Source organism: Eriocheir sinensis, chromosome 42, assembly GCF_024679095.1.
Source record: "Eriocheir sinensis breed Jianghai 21 chromosome 42, ASM2467909v1, whole genome shotgun sequence".
NCBI lineage: Eukaryota > Metazoa > Arthropoda > Malacostraca > Decapoda > Varunidae > Eriocheir > Eriocheir sinensis.
Genome location: NC_066550.1, coordinates 9,944,395 through 9,971,883, shown reverse-complemented (window position 1 = coordinate 9,971,883; position 27,489 = coordinate 9,944,395). Strand labels below are relative to the sequence as shown.

The following is a 27,489-nucleotide window of genomic DNA, read 5'->3' as shown; positions in this document are numbered from 1 at the left end:
ATAGAATAGAGAGGAAATATAAGGCGTAAAGCGTAAAAGGTGACCCGTGAGAAGCTAATAGATAAGCAAGGAGTGACGGCAGTGATGAATTTAGTGAGTGACAATGATAGCTATGATAGTGGTGACAGAGGAAGGTTAAAAGATAAAATAGAGGAGATATGAAGCTTATTTAGTAAAAAGTGTCAACCTGCCATTTGTATACAGTTGCCCCTCAAATAGTACGGTTTCCAATAGTTCAGTTTCGGTTTTATACGGATGGTCATGGAAGATCTTTTAGGATTTTTAAATTTCCTGCTTATTGGGAAATTTGAAAATCCTAAAAAATCATCGTATAAAATCCACATAAAACCAAAACCGTACTATTTGAGGGACGACTATAATTTTGAGCAAGTTGTGTTTTCAAGCATTCTAAGGTCGTTATTTTAGTCTCGAAGGGTAAAAAGATGATAAATAAGGTCGCATGTTGGCACTATAATTGTTGTTGTTGTTGTTCTCGGGTCACTCGCTCGCTCTCGACCCAAGCACATGCACTCTTGCCTCATGTGCGTGTGTGTGTGCGTAATGCTCACACCCACCATATGCACATGATTATACAAGGTAAGTATGTGTTTGCTTGTGTTAATGCATCTTGGTCTGTGTGTGTGTGTGTGTGTGTGTTTGTGCATGTGAAGGTGTGTGTTGGTTCTCTAAATACTACATACATACATAAACAATCCTTTTTTTATTTTTTTTATTTTGTATTTACTTATTCATTTTTATTTTTTATTCTATTATTTTATTTCTTTATTTATTTTTTATTTTATTTATTTATTTAATTTATTTATTTATTTATTTATTTATTATTATTATTTTTTTTTTATGGACGCTCCTCGACTTGCAGTTACTAGGTTACATTCTAATAAACTTCTTACTTTTTCTTACTCTTTACCCTTTACTCCTTTACTCCTTTACTTTTTTATTTATTTATTCATTTTTCATTTTGTTTTCCATTTCATTTATTTTTTGTACAGACGCCCCTCGACTTACAATTATCAGGTTACGTTCTAATAAACTCACTTTGCATAGAAATATACCAGACGAATCTGCACCTATCGGACACCAATAATCCAGCCTGTAATATATCGTAGAACACTCAACACAGCCTACAGTTCCACAAAATCACCCAACACCGCAATATTCCATCGCAAAACATCAAAAAGCGTATCGAAATTCAAAGTACGGACTCGGCCTATTACGTACATCAATATCACACACTCTGCCTATTACGTACATCAATATCACACCGTACATCAATATCACACACTCTGCCTGTTACGTACATCAGTATCACACACTGCCTATTACGTACATCAACATCACACACTCTGCCTATTACGTACATCAATATCACACACTGCCTATTACGTACATCAATATCGCACACTCGTAAAGTTTGGAAGTCATTAGTCGGGGCATGGCAAGTAGAAGAGTGTCTATTCTGTTTACCTTGTCTGTGTCTGTCTGATATTGATCTCTCTTCTGTCCACCTGTTCTCTATTCTTCTATTGGAGCAGCGTCTAGTGGGCTTTGTTGTGTTTTGTTATGTTTTTTTGGCCTTGAACTGTTTCCTCTATCATAAAAAAATGTGTGTTTGTGAATGCCAGCAAGTCTGTGTATGCATGATAGCTATTCATTCCTTGGCATACACACACACACACACACACCTATACACACACACTCACACACACACACACACACACAAACACCTATACACTTACACACACATACACAAACACTTACGCACATACTCACACATGCACACCTGTTAGCATGCGCGCACACCTGAGTTAATTGCATCTGCTACTTAATTTATTTTTCGCCTAATTTGCACTTGCTTACCTTACCTGCATGTTCTGTTACTAAACCACATTAGGAGGAGGAGGAGGAGGAGGAGGAGGGGGTGTAGGTAAGGCCAGGAAGAGTAGGAAGGTTTTATTAGAGGACTTTTTTTTTACATTATTCAAGAGCTTAGATTTTTAGTTTGCTAGTCAGGATGAATAAGTTTTTTGTTGTTTGTTTTTCTCATTTTCCTCCTCTCTCTCTCTCTCTCTCTCTCTCTCTCTCTCTCTCTCTCTCTCTCTCTCTCTCTCTCTCTCTCTCTCTCTCTCTCTCTCTCTCTCTCTCTCTCTCTCCTCTCTCCTCTCTCTCTCTCTCTCTCTCTCTCTCTCTCTCTCTCTCTCTCTCTCTCTCCTCTCTCACTCAACCTCTCTCCTCTCTCCTTTCTCTCCCTCTTCTCTCCCTCTCCTCTCTCTCCATTAACTCCCTCTCTCTCTCTCCATTAACTCCCTTTCTCCCTCTCTCCATTAACTCCCTTCTCTCCTCTCTCTCTCTCCATTAACTCCCCTCTCTCTCTCCATTAACTCCTTTCTCTCCTCTCTCTCCATTAACTCCCTTTCTCTCTCTCTCTCCATCTCCTCTCTCTCTCTCTCTCTCTCCGTCAACCCCTTTTCTCTCCCTCTCCCCCTCCTCTCTCTCATCCCCCTCCTCTCTCTCTCCCTCTCTCTCTCTCTCCCTCCCTCCTGCTCACTTACCCCTCTCTCCCTCTCCTTCAGATGACCACCATGCCCGGGTTGCCGACACGACCTTGCATATACGACATTGACCTTGATCTGGAGACGGAGGAGGTCATGGGACTGTTCTGAGCACCACCACCACCACCACCTCCGCTGTTGATATCGAAGGGGAAGAAAATGATGTGGAGGAAGAGAGAGGGAGAGGGAGAGAGAGAAGGGATGCCAGGATGCTACTGAAGAGATTTGCTGCTTTATTCCTTTATTTGTTTTGTTTTGTTTTGTTTGAAGTTGATTTTGTATTTTTTCTATTTTCTCAGTATTTTTTCTTGTTTTTGTTTGTGTTACTTTCCAACTCCTTTTTTTTCTTTTCCTGCTTTCCTCTTTTCAGTAATCTTTTCATTTTTTTTTCTAATTCCTCTATTTTTTTTACATATTTTATTTTAATTTCTTTCATCTTTTTTTCTATTTTCTCTTGTTATACTTTCCTCCTCGTCCTTTTTTATTTTTTCCTCCTTTCCTCTTTTCAATAATCTTTTTCCTTTTTTTTCTAATTCCTCAATATTTTTTTCACTTTATTTTACTCCATCATCTTTTTTCAATTTTCTCTTGTTATACTTTCCTCCACCTCCTTTTTTTTCTTTTCCTCCTTTCCTCTTTTCAGTAATCTTTTTCATCCTTTTTTTCTAATTCCTCAGAGTTTTTTTTTTTTACATATTTTATTTTACTTTCTAACTCACATTTTTTTGTTTCCTCATCATTATCATTTTTCCTTATTATACTTTCCACATCCTCCTTTTTCTCTCTTTTCCTCCTCCTTTCCTCTTTTCAGTAATCCAATTTTGTTTCATCTTCCTTTTCCTTTTCTCTCTATTAATAATCTTGTTTTAGGGACAGACAGACATCCCTTCGTTATCTTTTCATTTAACTTTCCTAATGACAGAAAAAAGCAAAAAAAAAAAGAGGGAAAATAAGGTAAAGGTGGAACTCAAGATTAAGGAAAACATGTAAGTCCTTTTTTGTGTCATTGTTATGTTTCTTGCTCAAAGTGATGTTGTTGTTGTTGTTATTGTTGCTGCTGTTGTTTTTTATGTACTCCTTCCATTGTGTCTTCCTTTCTCTCTCCTCTTTCTTCCTCCTTCCTCTCTTTCTTCCAATATGTTCTCTTACTTTCTCTTCCTTGTCTTTCTTGCACTCCAATATCTCTCTCTTCCTATCTCTTCCAATCTCTCTCCCTTTCTCTCTCCTTCCTGTATTTCTCTTCCTTTCTCCTTCCTCTCTCTTTCTTCCGATATTTTCCTTTTCCTTTCTCTTCCAATATCTCTCTTCCTTTCCATTCCAATCTCTTCCTTTCTCTCCTTCCTCTCTCTCTTCCAATATTTCTCTTCCCCAGTCCCTTTCAATATATCTCTTATCCACTTTCTTCCATTCTTGCAATATCTATCTATTTCTCTCCTAATCTCTTCCAGTATCAATAACAACATAGAGAGATTCAATACAAAAATGCCATCACTAGTTTTTATATACTTAAGTAGCTATATAGATTTAATATGAAGAGCTTATCATTAATATTGTTATCTGTATGTTTAATTAGTCAGATTTAGGTTTGCATTCTTAAACATTTCCACGACTAATCTCACACCCCATTAATATTTCTCTGCTTATATATCGGGCCCAGAGAGGGAAGGTCAAGTCACAGTTTGTTGATATGTTTAATGATTGTTATATTCCATCCATCTTGTTATTTTTACTATCAAGTACGTATGTAAAAAGTGATATGCAGTCTGTTATTTTGTACTGTGCTTATATATCAAGTTCAGAAAGGGAAGGCCAAGTCATAGTTTGTTGATATTTTAGTGATTCTGTTATATTCCATCCATCCTGTTATTTTATCTATCAAGTACTTAAAAGGTGATATCCAGTCTGTTGTGTTCTCTGCTTATATATCAAGTTCGGTAAGAGAAGCTCAAGTCACAGTTTGTTGATATATTTAGTGATTCTTATATTCCATCCATCTTGTTATTTTTTCTAGCAAGTACATACAAAGTGATATCCAGTCCATTAATATGTTCTCTGCTTATGTATCAAGTTCAGGAAGGTCACAGGTTGTTGATATATATAGTCATTGCCATCTTCCATCCATCGTAGTTTAATCTCTCAAGGAAAATTTAATGTCCCGTCCATATCAAGCAGAAAGTGATATCGCGTCCATTAATTTCTTTCCCTGTTTATATATCAAGTTCACAGGTTGTTGATATATAGAGTCTTTCCATCTTCCATCCATCGTAGTTTAATCTCTCAAGGAAAATTTAATGTCCTGTCCATATCAAGCAGGAAGTGATATTGCATCCATTAATTTGTTTTTCTTCTTATATAACAAGGTTGGGAAGGCCACAGGTTGTTGATATATAGAGTCTTTCCATCTTCCATACGTCTAGTTTTATCTGTCAAGCAAAATATAATGTCCCGTCCATATCAAACAGAGGGTAATATTCAGTCCATTAATTTGTCCTCCTGCATATTTACAAGGTTCGGGAAGTTCACAGGTTGTTGATATATAGAGTCTCTCCATCTTCCAACCATTTAGTTTTATCTGTCAAGCAAAATATAATGTCCCGTCCATATCAAGCAGAAAGTGATATCACATCCATTAATTTGTTTCTCTTATATATCAAGGTTGGGAAGTTCACAGGTTGTTGATATATAGAGTCTCTCCATCTTCCATCCATCGTAGTTTTATCTGTCAAGCAAAATATAATGTCCCGTCCATATCAAGCAGAAAGTGATATCGCGTCCATTAATTTGTTTCTCTTCTTATATGTCAAATTGAGGAACTTCACAGGTTGTTGATATATAGAGTCTTTCCATCTTCCATCCATCGTAGTTTTATCTGTCAAGCAAAATATGATGTCCCGTCCATATCAAGTAGAAAGTGATATCGCGTCCATTAATTTGTTTCCCTGCTTATATATCAAGGTTGGGAAGGTTGCAAGTTGTTGATACATTAGCCATTCCATCTTCCATCCATCCTGTTATTTTATCTATTAAGCAAAGGACTTGTACTTCATAGCAGATTCTTATATCCTTTCTTCATACCAGAGTCTTGCTGACATAACATAATAATTTTCTCTCCCTCTGATGGTGTTGGGCTTCTTTCCCTCACTCACAGATATGGAAGAAGAGAAAGTCAGGTTGTACAGAAGGGAAGAAGAGAAGGGAGACAGAGAAATCATGTTGACAGAAGGGAGAAAGAGAAGATCAGATTGACAGAAGGGAGGAAGAGAAATCTGGTTGACAGAAGGGGAAAAGAGAAGATCAGGTTAACAGAAGGAAAGGACAGAAGGGAGAAAGAGAAGATCACGTTGACAGAAGGGAAGAAGAGAACGGAGGAAGAGAAATCGGGTCTCACAAAAAGGGAGGAAGATATCAGCTTGCACAGAAGAGAAGGGAAAGTTGAACAAAGAGGGAGGAAGAGAGGAACAGGCTATACTTTAACCATGGCAGCATTCAGATCAAGAGGATAAGAAAGTTCAAATTTTGGTAGCACTAGTAACATGCGTAGTTAGAATATTTGAAGTGTTTGTGAGAGGTTAGGGAGTTCCAAGACTTAATCCTCTTTGTCCTCTTCCTAAACCTCTTCTAAAGCTCTTAATCCTCTTTGTCCTCCTCCTAAACCTCTTCTAAAGCTCTTAATCCTCTTTGTCCTCCTCCTAAGCCTCTTCTAAAGCTCTTAATCCTCTTTGTCCTCCTCCTAAACCTCTTCTAAAGCTCTTAATCCTCTTTGTCCTCCTCCTAAACCTCTTCTAAAGCTCTTAATCCTCTTTGTCATCCTAAACCTCTTCTAAAGCTCTTAATCCTCTTTGTCCTCCTCCTAAACCTCTTCTAAAGCTCTTAATCCTCTTTGTCCTCCTCCTAAACCTCTTCTAAGGCTCTTAATCCTTTTCTAAACCTGTTAATCCCTCCTAAACCTCTTCTAAAGCTCTTAATCCTCTTTGTCCTCCTCCTAAACCTCTTCTAAAGCTCTTAATCCTTTTCTAAACCTGTTAATCCCTCCTAAACCTCTTCTAAAGCTCTTAATCCTTTTCTAAACCTGTTAATCCGTACGTAATGACAGATGGGTTGCGTTAATGGTGCCTTAGGTAATACAGAATGAAGACAGAAGAATAGTAAGAAATGCCAGTAGTAATTGCAGATGATTTTCCTCAATGGGTTGCCTTAGATTAGATAGTTAATGAATAGAGATGATAGTGTTGATAAATGATAAAACTAATGATACAGCTTTTGTTTACTGAGTGCCTTTGATAGTAAAAGAGGATGTTAGATTAGACAAATAATATAGGAGTGATGATAAATAGTTTGTCAGTGGAATACCATAGATATTTAATGAATAGAGATGATAGTGTTGATAAATGATAAAACTAATGATACAGCTTTTGTTTACTGAGTACCTTTGATAGTAAAAGAGTATGTTAGATTAGTCAAATAATAGGAGTGATGATAGATAGTTTTAGTCATTGGCTTGCCATAGATAGTTAATGAATGAAGATGATATAGTGTTGATAAATGATAAAACTAATGATATAGCTTTTGTTTACTGAGTACCTTTTGATAGTAAAAGAGTATGTTAGATTAGTCAAATAATAGGAGTGATGATAGATAGTTTTAGTCATTGGCTTGCCATAGATAGTTAATGAATGGAGATAAATGATAAAAGTATTGATATATTTTTTGGTTAATTGAGTGCCTTTAATTGATAGCAAGTAATAACAAATAACAGTAGTGATGGTAAATACACTTGGGTTGATGGAGTGACTGATAGTAAATGGAGATGATAGTTATATAAAGTAATAGTGAATAGTTTGGGGGATGAACTGCCTTAGATAAGAGAGTGAAAACAATAGAATAATAATAGATAATAGTAATAGTAGATAGTTTGTCGAGGGATGATCGTTCGTTTAAGTGCAATGCTGAGTTTTCTTATTAATATTTTGGAGTGAAAAAAAAAAAAGAAAAAAAAGAAAAAAGGAGATACCATAAGATTAATTAAACTTCCATTATATAAAACAAGTACCATAATTAACCACACAGAAATGAGAGAATGGTCATGCTTTCTCTTAAGGGACCAATTAAGCCTAGTAAAAGCCATATTTCTTTATCTTGGCCGTAATGTTCTTGGTGATTGTTAGGCATTGGTGGTAGTGTCCTGAATTTTGTCTTTGTGTGTGTGTGGTGTGTAATTTTTTTTTTATCATTATTATTATTTTTTTTTTTTTTTTGGGGGGGGGGGGGGGGGTAGTACACCCCTGTTTCCACTCTTGCATTTTTTTTTTTTTTTTTTTATTTTTTTTTTCATACCTGTTTTTACTGTTTCCACACCTGCATTTTTATTTTATTTATTTTTTCTTTTCATTGCACACCAGTTTCCACACCTGCTTTTTTTTTTTATGACACCAGTTTCCACACCTGCACTTAAATTACACACCTTATTTAGTTTCTTCAATGGTTCTTAATTATGCACACCTGTCCCACACCTGCACCATATTTTGTTTTCTTCATATCTTGTATTATTTTTTTTACTGTCCTTTATTGTTCTTATTACACACCTGTTTCCACACCTGCTTTTGAATTACACACCTTATTTTGTTTTTCTAGACCTCTTATTTGATTTTTGTTCTCTATCACACACCCGTTTCCACACCTGCACATGAATTACACACCTTATTTTTTTATTATTAGTACATGCCCGATTCCACACCTGCACTTAAATTACACACCTTATTTTGTTTTCTAGACCTTATATTTACTTTCTTCAATGGCTCTTTATGACACGCCCGCTCCCACACCTGCAAAACTCTTCCGGACAGGTGTGTTTCGGGGAGTGTAGCGTCATGTGCAAGAGGAAGTGTTGTTGCTGTTGTTGTTATTGTTTACTCCTGTTTATTACTGTTTTGTTTATCGGTTCTGTCGTTCGTTGTTCATTGGTGTCAAATGTAAACAGGAAATAAATATTCTCATCGCTTTGCATATCAACTTTAAACTTTACCTTGGCGAGACTTGAGATTGTGATTAGTAGTAGTAGTAGTAGTAGTAGTAGTGGTGGTAGGAGGAGGAGGAGTAACTGTAGTAGTAATAGTTGTAGTAAGAGCTAGTAGTATCAATTATTCTCTCTCTCTCTCTCTCTCTCTCTCTCTCTCTCTCTCTCTCTCTCTCTCTCTCTTAACACAACCCAACACCCTTTAATTTGACCTCACCCCCCCAGACACCCTTCCCAAATCACTCAACCCACTATACATACAATCCAACACCCTTTAATTTGACCTCACCCCCCAGACACCCTTCCCAAATCCCTCAACCCTCTATACATACAATCCAACACCCTTTAATTTGACCTCACCCCCCCAGACACCCTTCCCAAATCCCTCAACCCTCTATACATACAATCCAACACCCTTTAATTTGACCTCACCCCCCCAGACACCCTTCCCAAATCCCTCAACCCTCTATACATACAATCCAACACCTTTTATAATGATCTCAACTCTCCGTTTTCCCGCGATAGGGCTTCAACAACCTTCCAATCTGCATGGCCAAGACTCACCTGTCCCTTACGGCTGACCCCAGCAGGAAGGGCGCACCTACGGGCTTCACCTTGCCTGTGCGGGATGTGAGAGCGTCGGTGGGGGCCGGCTTCCTCTTCCCTCTTGTTGGCACGGTAAGGGTGTGAGAGAGAGAGAGCAAGAGAGTGAGTGAGAGATTTACATAGATATTCAGACCACATAGACGCCATGGCCCATACAAGGTGGTCTCCATGGGCTGATCTTGAGTTGCTGGAAAAGGTGTAGTTCATGTTTTACTGAGGAAGGATAGGACAAGACTTTTTTTATCGGGTATATTTACATAATGCACAAAATATTGCACTGGCTACTACAAGGATGCCCCAAAAAATTAAGTTAACGCATTACATTGTCTTTATGCAGCACGCGAAACATAATGCAAAATATCACCCCGGATGTTACAAGAATGCAGCGAGAAATCAAGACATTATATCAAGTATTTATGTAGTGCACAAAATATCACCCCGGGTGTTACAAGAAATAAACAATGTTATGAAAACCACCACAGTCACCTCCATTATCTTGCTGTGGTGTTCAAGGGTGTAGAGTCGGAGTTCAAATTTTCCGACTGCGACTCCAGAAAATTTTAAAGTTGCGACTCCGACTCCGGCCGACTGCCTGTAGTGCCGGAAGACTCTCTTGAGGTCCTTTTTCTTACATGTATTTACATCCAAATTACGTGTACTCGATATAGACAACATCTAGGTGATGTAAAAGAAAAAAAACTTCACACCTACATTACATGATAAATGATTACGTTAAGGAGCACGCCTATGGGGTATTTTTTGACGAATATATTTAAAATCGGACGAGTACATATTTTTCTCTCAGCGTGGCCGGGAAACCCTAAATTACCATGTGGTGAGGTTTGTTTTCGTAAAATTAAAACCCCTCCCCCTTGGGGGGGCTTTAGAGTAATAGTCGGACATGCGCGTCATAAGACGCTCTTGTCAACATATGCGGTATCATTCGTATATACGTAAAAATTGCATTAGAATATTTTATTTCTTCGTAAATTTTGTCATCTGTCATCCTCTCTTCTTCGCGCGGAGAGGCAGGGGAGGAAGAGAGGTGCCACCGCGCCAGTGCCAAGCGAGAGACAGACGGGAAAAGTATGTCGTACTTTTCTCTCCTCTCCAGCCAAAAAAACGTCCTGACAAATGATGTACAAGCGCAAGGCAACCAGAAAAAGTCACCAACATCAAGAGGGCTTATGGAGCGGCCAAACCTCAGAAAACAAGCAAGAGAGTAGTGTAGAAGCAAGGCACTCCCGCGGCACTCGCGCTACCTGGCCACAATGAGGAAGGTGGCGCCTTCTGACACCCTCACCTGCGAGTGAGTAATACTTTCTTAGAAAGGGGGACCAGATGCCTTATCATTCTGAGGTAAGTCAACAAGGTATATACAGTCATATGAGATAATTTCATACCAATCAGATAAATACAAATGGCAAGACAGAGAGAAATGTAAAAAAAATCTTTAGGAGCCGATATCTCGAAAAGTATCTTTTTAACCTTCAAATAATTTCACAAAATCGGTAAAACGTCTGAATGACTTTTGTTAGGTATCATTTTAAACTACAACTAAAGGGCGATTTTTTGTTGGAAATGGATTTTCAAAAATGTCAAAAGAAAACGGGACACAGAGTGGAGAAAATAATAAGTGACAAAAAATTGTAATTTTTTTTCTTCGAAGACAAAACAAAAAATCAAAAATTCACTTCCAACAAAATGTAGATAGGTAAACAAAGTTTCTATGGTATTTTTTGCAAACCGATTAACTGAAAAATAAAGCCTGTGAAACAAAAAAATGAAAAACACGCCTAATTTGAGTCTCTCTTAAACTTCAGCCGATTTTGATGAAATTCGCAGAATATCATTTCTTTACATCAACAAACAACATACTAGAATTTCAAAGCTATTGGACATACCGTATGCGCAGGAGGAGACCCTTAAGGAGTCAGAGTCGGGGGTATTTTTGCCGACTCCGACTCCGACTTTGGCCAAAAGTAGCCGACTCCACCAGGGTTGTTTGATTTAAATCAAGATTTATATTTTTTTATTTTTTTATTTCTCTGATTTAAATCTTGATCTTATCCCAGGGCAACATTGTAGAATAGAAAATCAAACAAAGAAACCACTCTTTAACTTTGATATCAATATTTTCCATGTCAACTTCACAAATTTTCCTGAGCTGATATAGATATACCTTCAGTCAGCTACACATGGTCCGTCTAGTGTTCTGGGGCAGAATAATATGTTGACCACCTTTTAGACGGCATATTGCTGAGGCAGAGTGATGGTTTCAAAAGTATTTTCAACGTGAACCACATGTTCTTCTATGTTACCAATTTCCAAATCATGAGCCAAAACATTTAGAATGTGTGCAGGGCAACCATGGGTTTACAACTTCAGTTCATTTGCTTGTTGTAATTGCTCTCATCTTGTTGACATTGGCTGCATTAGATGCTTAAGTCTGTCCTCAAATAGCAAGTTTCTCACCTCGTAGATATTTTTTTATGCTTCCATGGCCTAGAGGTGCGTGCCTAACTACGAATCCGCGGTTCTGGGTTCGAATCCCAACCTGGGCAGTCAGCGTGGAGCTCACCCAGCACTTCATCTTTCCTTTTGCACTGTTCGATAAATAGGTACTGGGGAAACCCAGGAAAGGCAAACTGTGGTAACCTGGATGTCATGCTGACCCTGTGTCCCGGGGTGATGGTCTCTTCCCACCAATGGCTCAAGGGCCACTGTAACGGAGAAGAGCACTGCGGCCACGCTCAGCTACACCATATGCCCCCATCTTTACTCTTTTGGTTGGTCCCAGCCAATTGGTGGTGCAGACAACTGTTTTATATTGCTGCCATCTTGCTTGACTATTCCACCCCCCCTCCTGAACTTCACTTGATCCTCTTTAGAGAGTTTCACTGGAGTCCGGTTGACGGGCAATCATGAGGACAGCATGTGGGTAGTCTTGGGCCCCTCCAAACACTTAAGTGAACTAAAGAAAAGCTATTAAAAGGGACAAAAACACCAACTATAGGAAGTGGCAGTAAAGGAAATATTTGAAACATATGCCCTATTTTTCAAAGAATCCCTTCACATACACACATGGATCAACCACAGCCTTTTCTGATACTTTCATTTGAAGCTGCTGCATTTTTCTTTGTGCAATTTCAGTGAGGATGTGTCTAAAACATGACATGATCTGGTTAGACTGATAACATACTAGACAGAGTTGTGGTGTGGTGCTGGCCAGTGGCTAGCTGGCTGTGGATGGTCAGTCTTAGGACTGGCTCAAACAGCTAGCCAGGTTACTTATGGTGATGCAATATGATACAAGAATACTCCAACTTATGTTTTAAACTAATGCAGAAAATATTGAGGTTTACATGCATTTAATTATTTCTATTTATATAAAAATATAAAAATTTAATTTAAAATAATTATTTAAATTATATATATATATATATATATATATATATATATATATATATATATATATATATATATATATATATATATATATATATATATATATATATATTTTTTTTTACAAATAAACTATTCTGACTCCATTGACTGACTCCGACTCCACGGTGGTAGTGGTGTTGGCCAATACCTTCAACACTACGCCACAGTCCACCACAGTCACCTCTTCAATGTCTGTGTGGTAGGCTGCCTTGGCCACCACTTCCAGTCCATCCTCCACCTTACCAAAGAGAGAATGTGGACTATCTACAGTACTATCCCGGTCCTTGGTGAAGATGCCAAACAGACCACGCTGACTTTTAGCCGTTCGGTCCAACCCAAACACATCCCCAGCGCGGTTTGGCCCCGGGTACCCGTCATGAACCTTATCAAGGCCTGGCAGCATGGCGGACGTCCAATGACCATCATTACTCATGTAGTGTCCGCCCTTCACATTCTCTCCCGTGTCCCCCTTCCTCGTTACCTGGTACAGCCTGGTGTTGACGTAGGAGGGGCCGCTGCCCTGTGCACAACAGTAAGAACTGTCGGCTTTGCCGGTGTCAGGGGCTCAGACGGATTTTGACCCGCTGCGTCTCACTGCCCGGCCAGGACAGGTCCAGGAACACCGTGCAGGGGGGGGAGGGCGGCACAACCTCGCTCATCTGCAGGATTGCTGCGCCCCGTGGCGGGGGAAGGTCCTTCAGGGCGTGGAGGCACAGCTGGCCAGCTTCAAGGCTTATTCTTGCGTGTCGGCGCTGACCTTCCGCCTGGTGGACAGCAAACACCCGGCCAGCCTCCAGCAGGCGCCTGGCGAGCTGTGTCAGACTGCGAAGGTCCTTGGCCATCAAGCTCTCTGTCCAGATGAAGTGCAGTCTGTCCATGATGGTGGAGTCTGGGTCTGACTGGGGCCTGGGCTCCTCTGTAGTAATGTAAGGGAGTGTTTCCAGGACTGCCTGGACAGCCTGAACAGCCTCCAGGGCTGCACTAGATGTCTCTCTCACCTCCCTGATGATGCTGTCATTGGGAAAACATTCTCGGAACTTCTCCACCGCCTGCTGTGCCTCGTCAGTACAATGAAGCACTTTAGCCACCGCCTCTTCTACTTCTTGCTGTGTTGTAGGGGTGTTCAGCATCTCCAGCATGCCCTGCATCCCCTGCTCCCCCTTCTTCAGCTCCTCCTCCTTGGCCGCCACGGACTCTTCCTGCTGCAGGAGCTCCCTGGCATTCCTGCTCTGGTCCACCAGTCCCAGGAGCCTGTCCTCCAGCTGCTGCTGCCGCTTGCGCCAGCCTGCCAGGGTCGTCTGGTACTGGCCCAGCTGCGACTGAGCCTCTCGGCAGGCGGTGATGGCGGCCACAACTGTGGCCTCCTGTTCCTCCAGAATGGATTTCATTTTTTTGAAGAGATGCGCCCCCTTCTTCTTCCCAGCTGCCCCTGCTGCTCCTTTCCCTTCCCCGGCACTGGGTGGCGGCAAGGCTGCTGCTGCTGCTGCCACCTCAGCGTCTTTCATCTGTCTTATAAGGGTCTCAAAAGCATGGTTGACAGGGAACTGCCCTACCTCGGGCACGGCGTGGCTGACGCAGCACTCTGGGCAGGCAAAACAGCCCAGCACCTTCAGCTGATCTATGCACAGCGTGCAGACAGTGTGGCCGCAGAGCAGGATGCGCGGCCGCTGCACGGTGCCATCATAGCCTGTCATGCACACTGGACACTCCGCAGCGCTGCCAGCAGTGTTCTTGCTCTTCTTCACCTGCCTCTGTTCTGTCATCCCGCTGTCCTTCCTGGTGGTGGTGTTGAGGGGCTGTGATGGTCTGACACACTCTCCTCGCCGTGGCAGTGTTCCGTGAGGTGGTCACGGGCGTGGTGGGCGGACACTCTTCTTTAGGGCGGCACGGCTCTGCCTGGGAGTGGGAGTGACTTTGTGCTCCTCACCGCTATCAGTGTATTTATAGTCTCCAAGTAGACTATCAGTGCACTGATAGTTTCCAAGGAGATAATCACTATACCCTTGGTGACTGGCTGGCTGATTGACTGGCTGGCTGATTGACTGACTGGCTGATTGACTGACTGGCTGATGGAATAACTGGCTGACTGAATGGCTGGCTAACACACTCACTCACTAGCTGTCTGTCTAAATGTCTGATGGTGACTGGCTTATTAACTGACTGAGTGACAGACTGGCTAAGGAATGTATGTATATTCTATCTGTACATAAATTAGGTAAATATATGTGCTTTTTCATATATGTCTTTTCACACACACACACACACACACACACACACAGTTTCTCAGTGGACTTACACACACACACATCCATTGGTATTTCTCAAGTCTTCCACAATACTTTACCTCCGAGCTGTTTAGTCACCTTCTCGCAACACAGCTTGTTTGTTACCACCTGCCTGCTGTTGACACTGCCTCACCTCTCCCCTCACACCCTCACTCGGCCCCTCTTTGCAGTCATGCCGTATATGCTCATGTAAAAATCAGCACCCCACCACAGCACACCCTTCCTCCCATGTAAAAAACAGCCCCCACACTCACACCCTTCCTCCCATGTAAAAAACAGCCCCCACACACATGAAACACACACACCCTTCCTCCCATGTAAAAATCAGCCCCCTCCTCCTCTCCCTCCACACACACACACCCTTCCTCCCATGTAAAAATCAGCCCCCCCACACACACGAAACACACACACACACCCTTCCTCCCATGTAAAAATCAGCCCCCCCACACACACGAAACACACACACCCTTCCTCCCATGTAAAAATCAGCCCCCCCACACACAGAACACACACCCTTCCTTTCATGTAAAATCAGCCCCTCCTCCTACCCCCTCCACACACACACACCCTTCCTCCCATGTAAAAATCAGCCCTTTCCTCCTCCCCCTCCACACACACACCCTTCCTCCCATGTAAAATCAGCCCCTCCTCCTACCCCTCCACACACACACACCCTTCCTCCCATGTAAAATCAGCCCCTCCTCCCCCCCCTCCACACACACACACCCTTCCTCCCATGTAAAAAACAGCCCCCTCAACTCCCCCCTCAATACATACACACCCTCCCATGTAAAATTCAGCCTCCTCCTCCCCCACCACACACACCCTTCCTCCCATGTAAATCAGCCCCTCCCTCCCCTCCACACACACACACACCTTCCTCCCATGTAAAAATCAGCCCCTCCTCCTCCCCTCCACACACACACACACCCTTCCTCCCATGTAAAAATCAGCCCCCTCCTCCCCTCCACACACACCCTTCCTCCCATGTAAAACAGCCCCTTCCTCCCCTCCACACACACATATCCTTCCTCCCATGTAAAATCAGCCCCTCCTCCCCCCTCCACACACACCCCTTCCTCCCATGTAATAATCAGCCCCTCCCCTCCCTCCACACACACACACCCTTCCTCCCATGTAAAAACCAGCCCCCTCCTCCCCCTCCACACACACACCCTTCCTCCCATGTAAAAAAATCAGCACCCTCCTCCTCCTCTATACACACACACATACACATCCTCCCATGTAAAAAACAGCCCCCCCACACACACACACTCACACACACCCTCCCATGATATGTTTGTTTGACGTCATCTCTCACCCCCCACTTGTGATTGTGTTACGTTCTCGGAAAATCACTCAGCAATTGCACTCGTAGCTGATAGGGGCGCCTTCCTGGAATCTTATCATAAGTGACCTTCAGCCTGAAAAACACCTGATAGTGAGAAGCAAATATGAAACCGTCACCGCCACACTTCCCCCAGGAAATGCATACGTGAAATGGCATGAATTAAAACTGAACCCGTCGAAAAAGGTGAGCCAGATGGATTGTAAAGAGAGCAAACTACACCCGAAATTGACCTCCCTTTTGGCCACCCTCTACGAAATTGACCTCCCTTTTGGCCACTCTACGAAATTGACCTCCCTTTTGGCCACCCTCTACGAAATTGACCTCCCTTTTGGCCACTCTACGAAATTGACCTCCCTTTTGGCCACCCTCTACGAAATTGACCTCCCTTTTTTCCACTCTTTACTTTTGTCTGTTGTGGGAGCAGTGAGTAGCAGCTTTTTTTTTTTTTTTTTTTTTTTACTGTTGTAAAAAAAAAATTACGGTAAATAATGACGATTGTAAAGAAGGGAAAACCTGTACATATATTTAAACCCGTCAGAAATTACGACTTTTATAGAAACTTCCCTCCAGAAATCGACCATAAAAATCATTAAAAAAAATTTGTAGAGAGCAAACTTAATTAAATAATGACGATTGTAAAGAGGGGAAAACCTGTGCATATATTTAAACCCGTCAGAAATTACGACGTATATAGAAACTTACCTCCAGAACTTGACCCTAAAAATCATAAAAAATAATGTAAAGAGAGCAAACATAATTAAATAATGATGATTGTAAGGAGGGGAAAACCTGTATATTTAAACCCCTTGGAAATTACAACGTATATAGAAACTTGCCTCCAGAACTTGACCCAAAAAATCATAAAAAAAAAAAAAAAAATGTGAAGAGAGTAAACATAATTAAATAATGATGATTGTAAGGAGGGGATAACCTGTATATTTAAACCCCTTCAGAAACTATGATGTATATAGAAACTTGCTTCCAGAACTTGACCTTAAAAAACATTAATAAAAAAAAGTTCCGTTATTCCAAAATCATACACGGTAATTGTCGCAGTTCTTGCCAACCATAGCTAAGGCATCTCATTAGGAAGGCAAAGTTGAGTGTGAGAAGCTAAATGGTGACACAGATGAGTGGACGAGTGAGGACAGTGATGAGTTTAGTGACAGTGGATCATTATAATAGTGTCAACAGAGGAAGGTTAAAAGATAAAATAGAAGAGATATGAGGCGTATAGCGTACAAGGAGTGACCTGTGAGAAGCTGAGTGGACGAGGAGTGATGACGATGATGAGTTTAGTGATAGAGATGAGTTATAAGTGTGTTGACAGAGGAAGGTTAAAAGATAAAATAGAAGAGATATGAGGCGTATAGCGTACAAGGAGTGACCTGTTAGAAGCTGAGTGAACGAGGAGTGATGACGATGATGAGTTTAGTGATAGTGATGAGTCATAATAGTATTGACAGAGGAAGGTTAAAAGATAAAATAGAAGAGACATGAGGCGTATAGCGTAAAAGGAGTGACCTGTTAGAAGCTGAGTGGACGAGAGTGACGGCAGCGATGAGTATTGATAGAGATGAGTTATAAGAGTGATGATGGAGGAAGGTTAAAAGATAGAATAGAGAGGAAATATGAGGCGTATAGCGTAAAAGGTGACCCGTGAGAAGCTAATAGATAAGCAAGGAGTGACGGCAGTGATGAATTTAGTGAGTGACAATGATAGCTATGATAGTGGTGACAGAGGAAGGTTAAAAGATAAAATAGAGGAGATATGAAGCTTATTTAGTAAAAAGTGTCAACCTGCCATTTGTATACAGTTGCCCCTCAAATAGTACGGTTTCCAATAGTTCAGTTTCGGTTTTATACGGATGGTCATGGAAGATCTTTTAGGATTTTTAAATTTCCTGCTTATTGGGAAATTTGAAAATCCTAAAAAATCATCGTATAAAATCCACATAAAACCAAAACCGTACTATTTGAGGGACGACTATAATTTTGAGCAAGTTGTGTTTTCAAGCATTCTAAGGTCGTTATTTTAGTCTCGAAGGGTAAAAAGATGATAAATAAGGTCGCATGTTGGCACTATAATTGTTGTTGTTGTTGTTCTCGGGTCACTCGCTCGCTCTCGACCCAAGCACATGCACTCTTGCCTCATGTGCGTGTGTGTGTGCGTAATGCTCACACCCACCATATGCACATGATTATACAAGGTAAGTATGTGTTTGCTTGTGTTAATGCATCTTGGTCTGTGTGTGTGTGTGTGTGTGTGTTTGTGCATGTGAAGGTGTGTGTTGGTTCTCTAAATACTACATACATACATAAACAATCCTTTTTTTATTTTTTTTATTTTGTATTTACTTATTCATTTTTATTTTTTATTCTATTATTTTATTTCTTTATTTATTTTTTATTTTATTTATTTATTTAATTTATTTATTTATTTATTTATTTATTATTATTATTTTTTTTTTATGGACGCTCCTCGACTTGCAGTTACTAGGTTACATTCTAATAAACTTCTTACTTTTTCTTACTCTTTACCCTTTACTCCTTTACTCCTTTACTTTTTTATTTATTTATTCATTTTTCATTTTGTTTTCCATTTCATTTATTTTTTGTACAGACGCCCCTCGACTTACAATTATCAGGTTACGTTCTAATAAACTCACTTTGCATAGAAATATACCAGACGAATCTGCACCTATCGGACACCAATAATCCAGCCTGTAATATATCGTAGAACACTCAACACAGCCTACAGTTCCACAAAATCACCCAACACCGCAATATTCCATCGCAAAACATCAAAAAGCGTATCGAAATTCAAAGTACGGACTCGGCCTATTACGTACATCAATATCACACACTCTGCCTATTACGTACATCAATATCACACACTCTGCCTATTACGTACATCAATATCACACACTCTGCCTGTTACGTACATCAGTATCACACACTGCCTATTACGTACATCAACATCACACACTCTGCCTATTACGTACATCAATATCACACACTGCCTATTACGTACATCAATATCGCACACTCGTAAAGTTTGGAAGTCATTAGTCGGGGCATGGCAAGTAGAAGAGTGTCTATTCTGTTTACCTTGTCTGTGTCTGTCTGATATTGATCTCTCTTCTGTCCACCTGTTCTCTATTCTTCTATTGGAGCAGCGTCTAGTGGGCTTTGTTGTGTTTTGTTATGTTTTTTTGGCCTTGAACTGTTTCCTCTATCATAAAAAAATGTGTGTTTGTGAATGCCAGCAAGTCTGTGTATGCATGATAGCTATTCATTCCTTGGCATACACACACACACCTATACACACACACTCACACACACACACACACACACAAACACCTATACACTTACACACACATACACAAACACTTACGCACATACTCACACATGCACACCTGTTAGCATGCGCGCACACCTGAGTTAATTGCATCTGCTACTTAATTTATTTTTCGCCTAATTTGCACTTGCTTACCTTACCTGCATGTTCTGTTACTAAACCACATTAGGAGGAGGAGGAGGAGGAGGAGGAGGGGGTGTAGGTAAGGCCAGGAAGAGTAGGAAGGTTTTATTAGAGGACTTTTTTTTTACATTATTCAAGAGCTTAGATTTTTAGTTTGCTAGTCAGGATGAATAAGTTTTTTGTTGTTTGTTTTTCTCATTTTCACTCCTCTCTCTCTCTCTCTCTCTCTCTCTCTCTCTCTCTCTCTCTCTCTCTCTCTCTCTCTCTCTCTCTCTCTCTCTCTCTCTCTCTCTCTCTCTCTCTCTCTCTCTCTCTCTCTCTCTCTCTCTCTCTCTCTCTCTCTCTCTCTCTCTCTCTCTCTCTCTCTCTCTCTCTCTCTCTCTCACTACCAATTTCTCTTCCAATCTCTCTTCTGATCTCTCCCTTTCTCTCCCTCTCCCTCTCCCTCCCTCTCCCTCTCACTCACCCTTCTCCCTTCCTCTTTCTTAACCCTCTCCCTTCCTCTCACTCAACCCTCTGTCTCTCCCTCTCTCTCTCCATTAACTCCCTTTCTCTCCCTCTCTCTCTCTCCATTAACTCCCTCTCTCTCTCTCCATTAACTCCCTTTCTCTCCCTCTCTCTCTCTCCATTAACTCCCTTTCTCTCCCTCTCTCTCCATTAACTCCCTTTCTCTCCCTCTCTCTCTCTCCATTAACTCCCTTTCTCTCCCTCTCTCTCTCTCTCTCCGTCAACCCCTTTTCTCTCTCCATCAACCCCCCTCCCTCTCTCCCTACCCCCACCTCATTCCCTCCATCCCTCCCTCTCTCTCTCTCTCCCTCCCTCCTGCTCACTTACCCCTCTCTCCCTCTCCTTCAGATGACCACCATGCCCGGGTTGCCGACACGACCTTGCATATACGACATTGACCTTGATCTGGAGACGGAGGAGGTCATGGGACTGTTCTGAGCACCACCACCACCACCACCTCCGCTGTTGATATCGAAGGGGAAGAAAATGATGTGGAGGAAGAGAGAGGGAGAGGGAGAGAGAGAAGGGATGCCAGGATGCTACTGAAGAGATTTGCTGCTTTATTCCTTTATTTGTTTTGTTTTGTTTTGTTTGAAGTTGATTTTGTATTTTTTCTATTTTCTCAGTATTTTTTCTTGTTTTTGTTTGTGTTACTTTCCAACTCCTTTTTTTTCTTTTCCTGCTTTCCTCTTTTCAGTAATCTTTTCATTTTTTTTTCTAATTCCTCTATTTTTTTTACATATTTTATTTTAATTTCTTTCATCTTTTTTTCTATTTTCTCTTGTTATACTTTCCTCCTCGTCCTTTTTTATTTTTTCCTCCTTTCCTCTTTTCAATAATCTTTTTCCTTTTTTTTCTAATTCCTCAATATTTTTTTCACTTTATTTTACTCCATCATCTTTTTTCAATTTTCTCTTGTTATACTTTCCTCCACCTCCTTTTTTTTCTTTTCCTCCTTTCCTCTTTTCAGTAATCTTTTTCATCCTTTTTTTCTAATTCCTCAGAGTTTTTTTTTTTTACATATTTTATTTTACTTTCTAACTCACATTTTTTTGTTTCCTCATCATTATCATTTTTCCTTGTTATACTTTCCACATCCTCCTTTTTCTCTCTTTTCCTCCTCCTTTCCTCTTTTCAGTAATCCAATTTTGTTTCATCCTCCTTTTCCTTTTCTCTCTATTAATAATCTTGTTTTAGGGACAGACAGACATCCCTTCGTTATCTTTTCATTTAACTTTCCTAATGACAGAAAAAAAAAAAAAAAAGAGGGAAAATAAGGTAAAGGTGGAACTCAAGATTAAAGAAAGCATGTAAGTCCTTTTTTGTGTCATTGTTATGTTTCTTGCTCAAAGTGATGCTGTTGTTGTTGTTATTATTGCTGCTGTTGTTTTTTATGTACTCCTTCCATTGTGTCTTCCTTTCTCTCTCCTCTTTCTTCCTCCTTCCTCTCTTTCTTCCAATATGTTCTCTTACTTTCTCTTCCTTGGCTTTCTTGCACTCTTCCAAAATATCTCTCTTCCTGTCTCTTCCAATCTCTCTCCCTTTCTCTCTCCTTTTTCTCTCTCCTTCCTGTATTTCTCTTCCTTTCTCCTCTCTCTTTCTTCCAATATTTTCCTCTTCCTTTCTCTTCCAATATCTCTCTTCTTTTTCATTCCAATCTCTTCCTTTCTCTCCTTCCTTTCTCTCTTCCAATATTTCTCTTCCCTAATCCCTTTCAATATATCTCTTATCCACTTTCTTCCATTCTTGCAATATCTATCTATTTCTCTCCTAATCTCTTCCAGTATCGATAACAACATAGAGATTCAATACAAAAATGCCATCGCTAGTTTTTATATACTTAAGTAGCTATATAGATTTAATATGAAAAGCTTATCATTAATATTGTTATCTGTATGTTTAATTAGTCAGATTTAGGTTTGCATTCTTAAACATTTCCACGACTAATCTCACACCCCATTAATATTTCTCTGCTTATATATCGAGCCCAGAGAGGGAAGGTCAAGTCACAGTTTGTTGATATGTTTAATGATTGTTATATTCCATCCATCTTGTTATTTTTACTATCAAGTACGTATGTAAAAAGTGATATGCAGTCTGTTATTTTGTTCTGTGCTTATATATCGAGTTCAGAAAGGGAAGGCCAAGTCATAGTTTGTTGATATTTTAGTGATTCTGTTATATTCCATCCATCCTGTTATTTTATCTATCAAGTACTTAAAAGGTGATATCCAGTCTGTTGTGTTCTCTGCTTATATATCAAGTTCGGTAAGAGAAGCTCAAGTCACAGTTTGTTGATATATTTAGTGATTCTTATATTCCATCCATCTTGTTATTTTTACTATCAAGTACGTATGTAAAAAGTGATATGCAGTCTGTTATTTTGTTCTGTGCTTATATATCAAGTTCAGAAAGGGAAGGCCAAGTCATAGTTTGTTGATATTTTAGTGATTCTGTTATATTTCATCCATCCTGTTATTTTATCTATCAGTACTTAAAAGGTGATACCCAGTCTGTTGTGTTCTCTGCTTATATATCAAGTTCGGTAAGAGAAGCTCAAGTCACGGTTTGTTGATATATTTAGTGATTCTTATATTCCATCCATCTTGTTATTTTTTCTAGCAAGTACATACAAAGTGATATCCAGTCCATTAATATGTTCTCTGCTTATATATCAAGTTCAGGAAGGTCACAGGTTGTTGATATATATAGTCATTGCCATCCTACATCCATCATAGTTTTACATGTCAAGCAAAATATTATGTCCCGTCCATATCAAGCAGAAAGTGATATCGCGTCCATTAATTTCTTTCCCTGTTTATATATCAAGTTCACAGGTTGTTGATATATAGAGTCTTTCCATCTTCCATCCATCGTAGTTTAATCTCTCAAGCAAAATATAATGTCCTGTCCATATCAAGCAGGAAGTGATATTGCGTCCATTAATTTCTTTCCCTGTTTATATATCAAGTTCACAGGTTGTTGATATATAGAGTCATTCCATCTTCCATCCATCGTAGTTTAATCTCTCAAGCAAAATATAATGTCCTGTCCATATCAAGCAGGAAGTGATATTGCATCCATTAATTTGTTTTTCTTCTTATATATCAAGGTTGGGAAGGCCACAGGTTGTTGATATATAGAGTCATTCCATCTTCCATCCATCGTAGTTTTATCTGTCAAGCAAAATATAATGTCCCGTCCATATCAAACAGAGGGTAATATTCAGTCCATTAATTTGTCCTGCAAATTTACAAGGTTCGGGAAGTTCACAGGTTGTTGATATATAGAGTCTCTCCATCTTCCAACCATTTAGTTTTATCTGTCAAGCAAAATATGATGTCCCGTCCATATCAAGCAGAAAGTGATATCACATCCATTAATTTGTTTCTCTTATATATCAAGGTTGGGAAGGTCACAGGTTGTTGATATATAGAGTCTCTTCATCTTCCATCCGTCTAGTTTTATCTGTCAAGCAAAATATAATGTCCCGTCCATATCAAGCAGAAAGTGATATCGTGTCCATTAATTTGTTTCTCTTGTATATCAAGGTTGGGAAGTTCACAGGTTGTTGATATATAGCGTCTTTCCATCTTCCAACCATTTAGTTTTATCTGTCAAGCAAAATATAATGTCCCGTCCATATCAAGCAGAAAGTGATATCGCGTCCTTTAATTTGTTTCTCTTCTTATATGTCAAGTTGAGGAAGGTCACAGGTTGTTGATATATAGAGTCTTTCCATCTTCCATCCATCGTAGTTTTATCTGTCAAGCAAAATATAATGTCCCGTCCATATCAAGCAGAAAGTGATATCACATCCATTAATTTGTTTCTCTTCTTATATGTCAAATTGAGGAACTTCACAGGTTGTTGATATATAGAGTCTTTCCATCTTCCATCCATCGTAGTTTTATCTGTCAAGCAAAATATGATGTCCCGTCCATATCAAGCAGAAAGTGATATCGCATCCATTAATTTGTTTCCCTGCTTATATATCAAGGTTGGGAAGGTTGCAAGTTGTTGATACATTAGCCATTCCATCTTCCATCCATCCTGTTATTTTATCTATTAAGCAAAGGACTTGTACTTCATAGCAGATTCTTATATCCTATCCTCATACCAGTCTTGCTGACATAACATAATAATTTTCTCTCCCTCTGATGGTGTTGGGCTTCTTTCCCTCACTCACAGAAATGGAAGAAGAGAAAGTCAGGTTGTACAGAAGGGAAGAAGAGAAGGGAGACAGAGAAATCATGTTGAAAGAAGGGAGAAAGAGAAGATCAGATTGACAGAAGGGAGGAAGAGAAATCAGGTTGACAGAAGGGAAAAAGAGAAGATCAGGTTAACAGAAGGAAAGGACAGAAGGGAGAAAGAGAAGATCACGTTGACAGAAGGGAAGAAGAGAACGGAGGAAGAGAAATCGGGTCTCACAAAAAGGGAGGAAGATATCAGCTTGCACAGAAGAGAAGGGAAAGTTGAACAAAGAGGGAGGAAGAGAGGAACTGGCTATACTTTTACCATGACAGCATTCAGATCAAGAGGATAAGAAAGTTCAAATTTTGGTAGCACTAGTAACATGCGTAGTTAGAATATTTGAAGTGTTTGTGAGAGGTTAGGGAGTTCCAAGACTTAATCCTCTTTGTCCTCCTCCTAAACCTCTTCTAAAGCTCTTAATCCTCTTTGTCCTCCTCCTAAACCTCTTCTAAAGCTCTTAATCCTCTTTGTCCTCCTCCTAAGCCTCTTCTAAAGCTCTTAATCCTCTTTGTCCTCCTCCTAAACCTCTTCTAAAGCTCTTAATCCTCTTTGTCCTCCTCCTAAGCCTCTTCTAAAGCTCTTAATCCTCTTTGTCCTCCTCCTAAACCTCTTCTAAAGCTCTTAATCCTCTTTGTCCTCCTCCTAAACCTCTTCTAAAGCTCTTAATCCTCTTTGTCCTCCTCCTAAACCTCTTCTAAAGCTCTTAATCCTCTTTGTCCTCCTCCTAAACCTCTTCTAAAGCTCTTAATCCTCTTTGTCCTCCTCCTAAGCCTCTTATAAAGCTCTTAATCATCTTTTTCATCCTCCTAACCCTCTTCTAAAGCTCTTAATCCTCTTTGTCCTCCTCCTAAACCTCTTCTAAAGCTCTTAATCCTCTTTGTCCTCCTCCTAAACCTCTTCTAAAGCTCTTAATCCTCTTTGTCCTCCTCCTAAACCTCTTCTAAAGCTCTTAATCCTCTTTGTCCTCCTCCTAAACCTCTTCTAAAGCTCTAAATCCTCTTTGTCCTCCTCCTAAACCTCTTCTAAGGCTCTTAATCCTTTTCTAAACCTGTTAATCCGTACGTAATGACAGATGGGTTGCGTTAATGGTGCCTTAGGTAATACAGAATGAAGACAAAAGAATAGTAAGAAATGCCAGTAGTAATTGCAGATGATTTTCCTCAATGGGTTGCCTTAGATTAGATAGTTAATGAATAGAGATGATAGTGTTGATAAATGATAAAACTAATGATATAGCTTTTGTTTACTGAGTGCCTTTGATAGTAAAAGAGGATGTTAGATTAGTCAGATAATATAGGAGTGATAATAAATAGTTTGTCAGTGGAATACCATAGATAGTTAATGAATATAGATTATAGTGTTGATAAATGATAAAACTAATGATATAGCTTTTGTTTACTGAGTACCTTTGATAGTAAAAGAGGATGTTAGATTAGACAAATAATAGGAGTGATGATAAATAGTTTGTCAGTGGAATACCATAGATAGTTAATGAATAGAGATGATAGTGTGGATAAATGATAAAACTAATGATATAGCTTTTGTTTACTGAGTGCCTTTGATAGTAAAAGAGGATGTTAGATTAGTCAAATAATAGGAGTGATAATAAATAGTTTTGGTCAGTGGGTTGCCATAGATAGTTAATGAATGGAGATGATAGTGTTGATAAATGATAAAACTAATGATACAGCTTTTGTTTACTGAGTGCCTTTGATAGTAAAAGAGGATGTTAGATTAGTCAAATAATATAGGAGTGATAATAAATAGTTTGTCAGTGGAATACCATAGATAGTTAATGAATGGAGATGATAGTGTTGATAAATGATAAAACTAATGATACAGCTTTTGTTTACTGAGTGCCTTTGATAGTAAAAGAGGATGTTAGATTAGTCAAATAATAGGAGTGATGATAAATAGTTTTAGTCAGTGGGTTGCCATAGATAGTTAATGAATAGAGATGATAGTGTTGATAAATGATAAAACTAATGATACAGCTTTTGTTTACTGAGTACCTTTGATAGTAAAAGAGTATGTTAGATTAGTCAAATAATAGGAGTGATGATAGATAGTTTTAGTCATTGGCTTGCCATAGATAGTTAATGAATGGCGATAAATGATAAAAGTATTGATATATTTTTTGGTTAATTGAGTGCCTTTAATTGATAGCAAGTAATAACAAATAACAGTAGTGATGGTAAATACACTTGGGTTGATGGAGTGACTGATAGTAAATGGAGATGATAGTTATATAAAGTAATAGTGAATAGTTTGGGGGATGAACTGCCTTAGATAAGAGAGTGAAAACAATAGAATAATAATAGATAATAGTAATAGTAGATAGTTTGTCGAGGGATGATCGTTCGTTTAAGTGCAATGCTGAGTTTTCTTATTAATATTTTGGAGTGAAAAAAAAAAAAGAAAAAAAAGAAAAAAGGAGATACCATAAGATTAATTAAACTTCCATTATATAAAACAAGTACCATAATTAACCACACAGAAATGAGAGAATGGTCATGCTTTCTCTTAAGGGACCAATTAAGCCTAGTAAAAGCCATATTTCTTTATCTTGGCCGTAATGTTCTTGGTGATTGTTAGGCATTGGTGGTAGTGTCCTGAATTTTGTTTTTGTGTGTGTGTGGTGTGTGTAATTTTTTTTTTTTTTTTTTTTATTATCATTATTATTATTTTTTTTTTTGGGGGGGGGTGAGGGGGGTAGTACACACCTGTTTCCACTCTTGCATTTTTTTTTATTATTATTATTATTTTTTTTCATACCTGTTTTTACTGTTTCCACACCTGCATTTTTATTTTATTTATTTTTTCTTTTCATTACACACCAGTTTCCACACCTGCTTTTTTTTTTATGACACCAGTTTCCACACCTGCACTTAAATTACACACCTTATTTAGTTTCTTCAATGGTTCTTAATTATGCACACCTGTCCCACACCTGCACCATATTTTGTTTTCTT

The 27,489-nt window shown here is 39.4% G+C and overlaps 2 protein-coding genes and 1 long non-coding RNA gene across 55 annotated transcripts in view; 1 reads left to right on the top strand and 2 right to left on the bottom strand.

Annotated features, from left to right (window-relative positions):
• LOC127009976 (C-1-tetrahydrofolate synthase, cytoplasmic-like) overlaps positions 1 to 24,728 on the top strand; it is an 81,856-nt gene extending 57,128 nt beyond the window's left edge. For 13 of the 50 annotated variants that reach the window (XM_050883637.1, XM_050883620.1, XM_050883633.1 and 10 more), the window contains 3 exons: positions 4,790 to 5,241; positions 23,101 to 23,684; positions 23,831 to 24,728. Coding sequence is in view for 2 of the 50 variants with exons in the window: in XM_050883650.1 (XP_050739607.1) it covers positions 2,592 to 2,681 (90 nt within the window). In the remaining 48 variants the exon portion in view is untranslated. Of the gene's footprint in view, positions 1 to 2,591; positions 4,655 to 4,789; positions 5,840 to 21,547; positions 22,488 to 22,754; positions 23,685 to 23,830 lie in introns of all 50 variants that reach the window. The other 37 variants (XM_050883607.1, XM_050883649.1, XM_050883603.1 and 34 more) reach the window with 29 other exon arrangements.
• Positions 13,194 to 14,781, bottom strand: LOC127010216 (E3 ubiquitin-protein ligase TRIM32-like). Its single transcript, XM_050884094.1, has one exon. The coding sequence runs from the start codon at positions 14,397 to 14,399 to the stop codon at positions 13,194 to 13,196; it is 1,206 nt and encodes a 401-aa protein (XP_050740051.1). The 5' UTR covers positions 14,400 to 14,781.
• Positions 24,600 to 27,177, bottom strand: LOC127009979 (uncharacterized). Of its 4 annotated transcripts, none has more exons than XR_007762684.1 (4): positions 25,535 to 27,177; positions 25,371 to 25,493; positions 25,043 to 25,247; positions 24,600 to 25,001 (listed from the first exon to the last, which is right to left on the bottom strand). It is a non-coding gene; the product is annotated as an uncharacterized LOC127009979 (long non-coding RNA). The 4 variants fall into 4 exon arrangements; XR_007762685.1 differs by having other exon boundaries at positions 24,600 to 25,042; positions 25,125 to 25,247; positions 25,535 to 27,176; XR_007762683.1 differs by having other exon boundaries at positions 24,600 to 24,960; positions 25,125 to 25,247; positions 25,535 to 27,176.
• Positions 27,178 to 27,489: the final 312 nt, after the last annotated feature.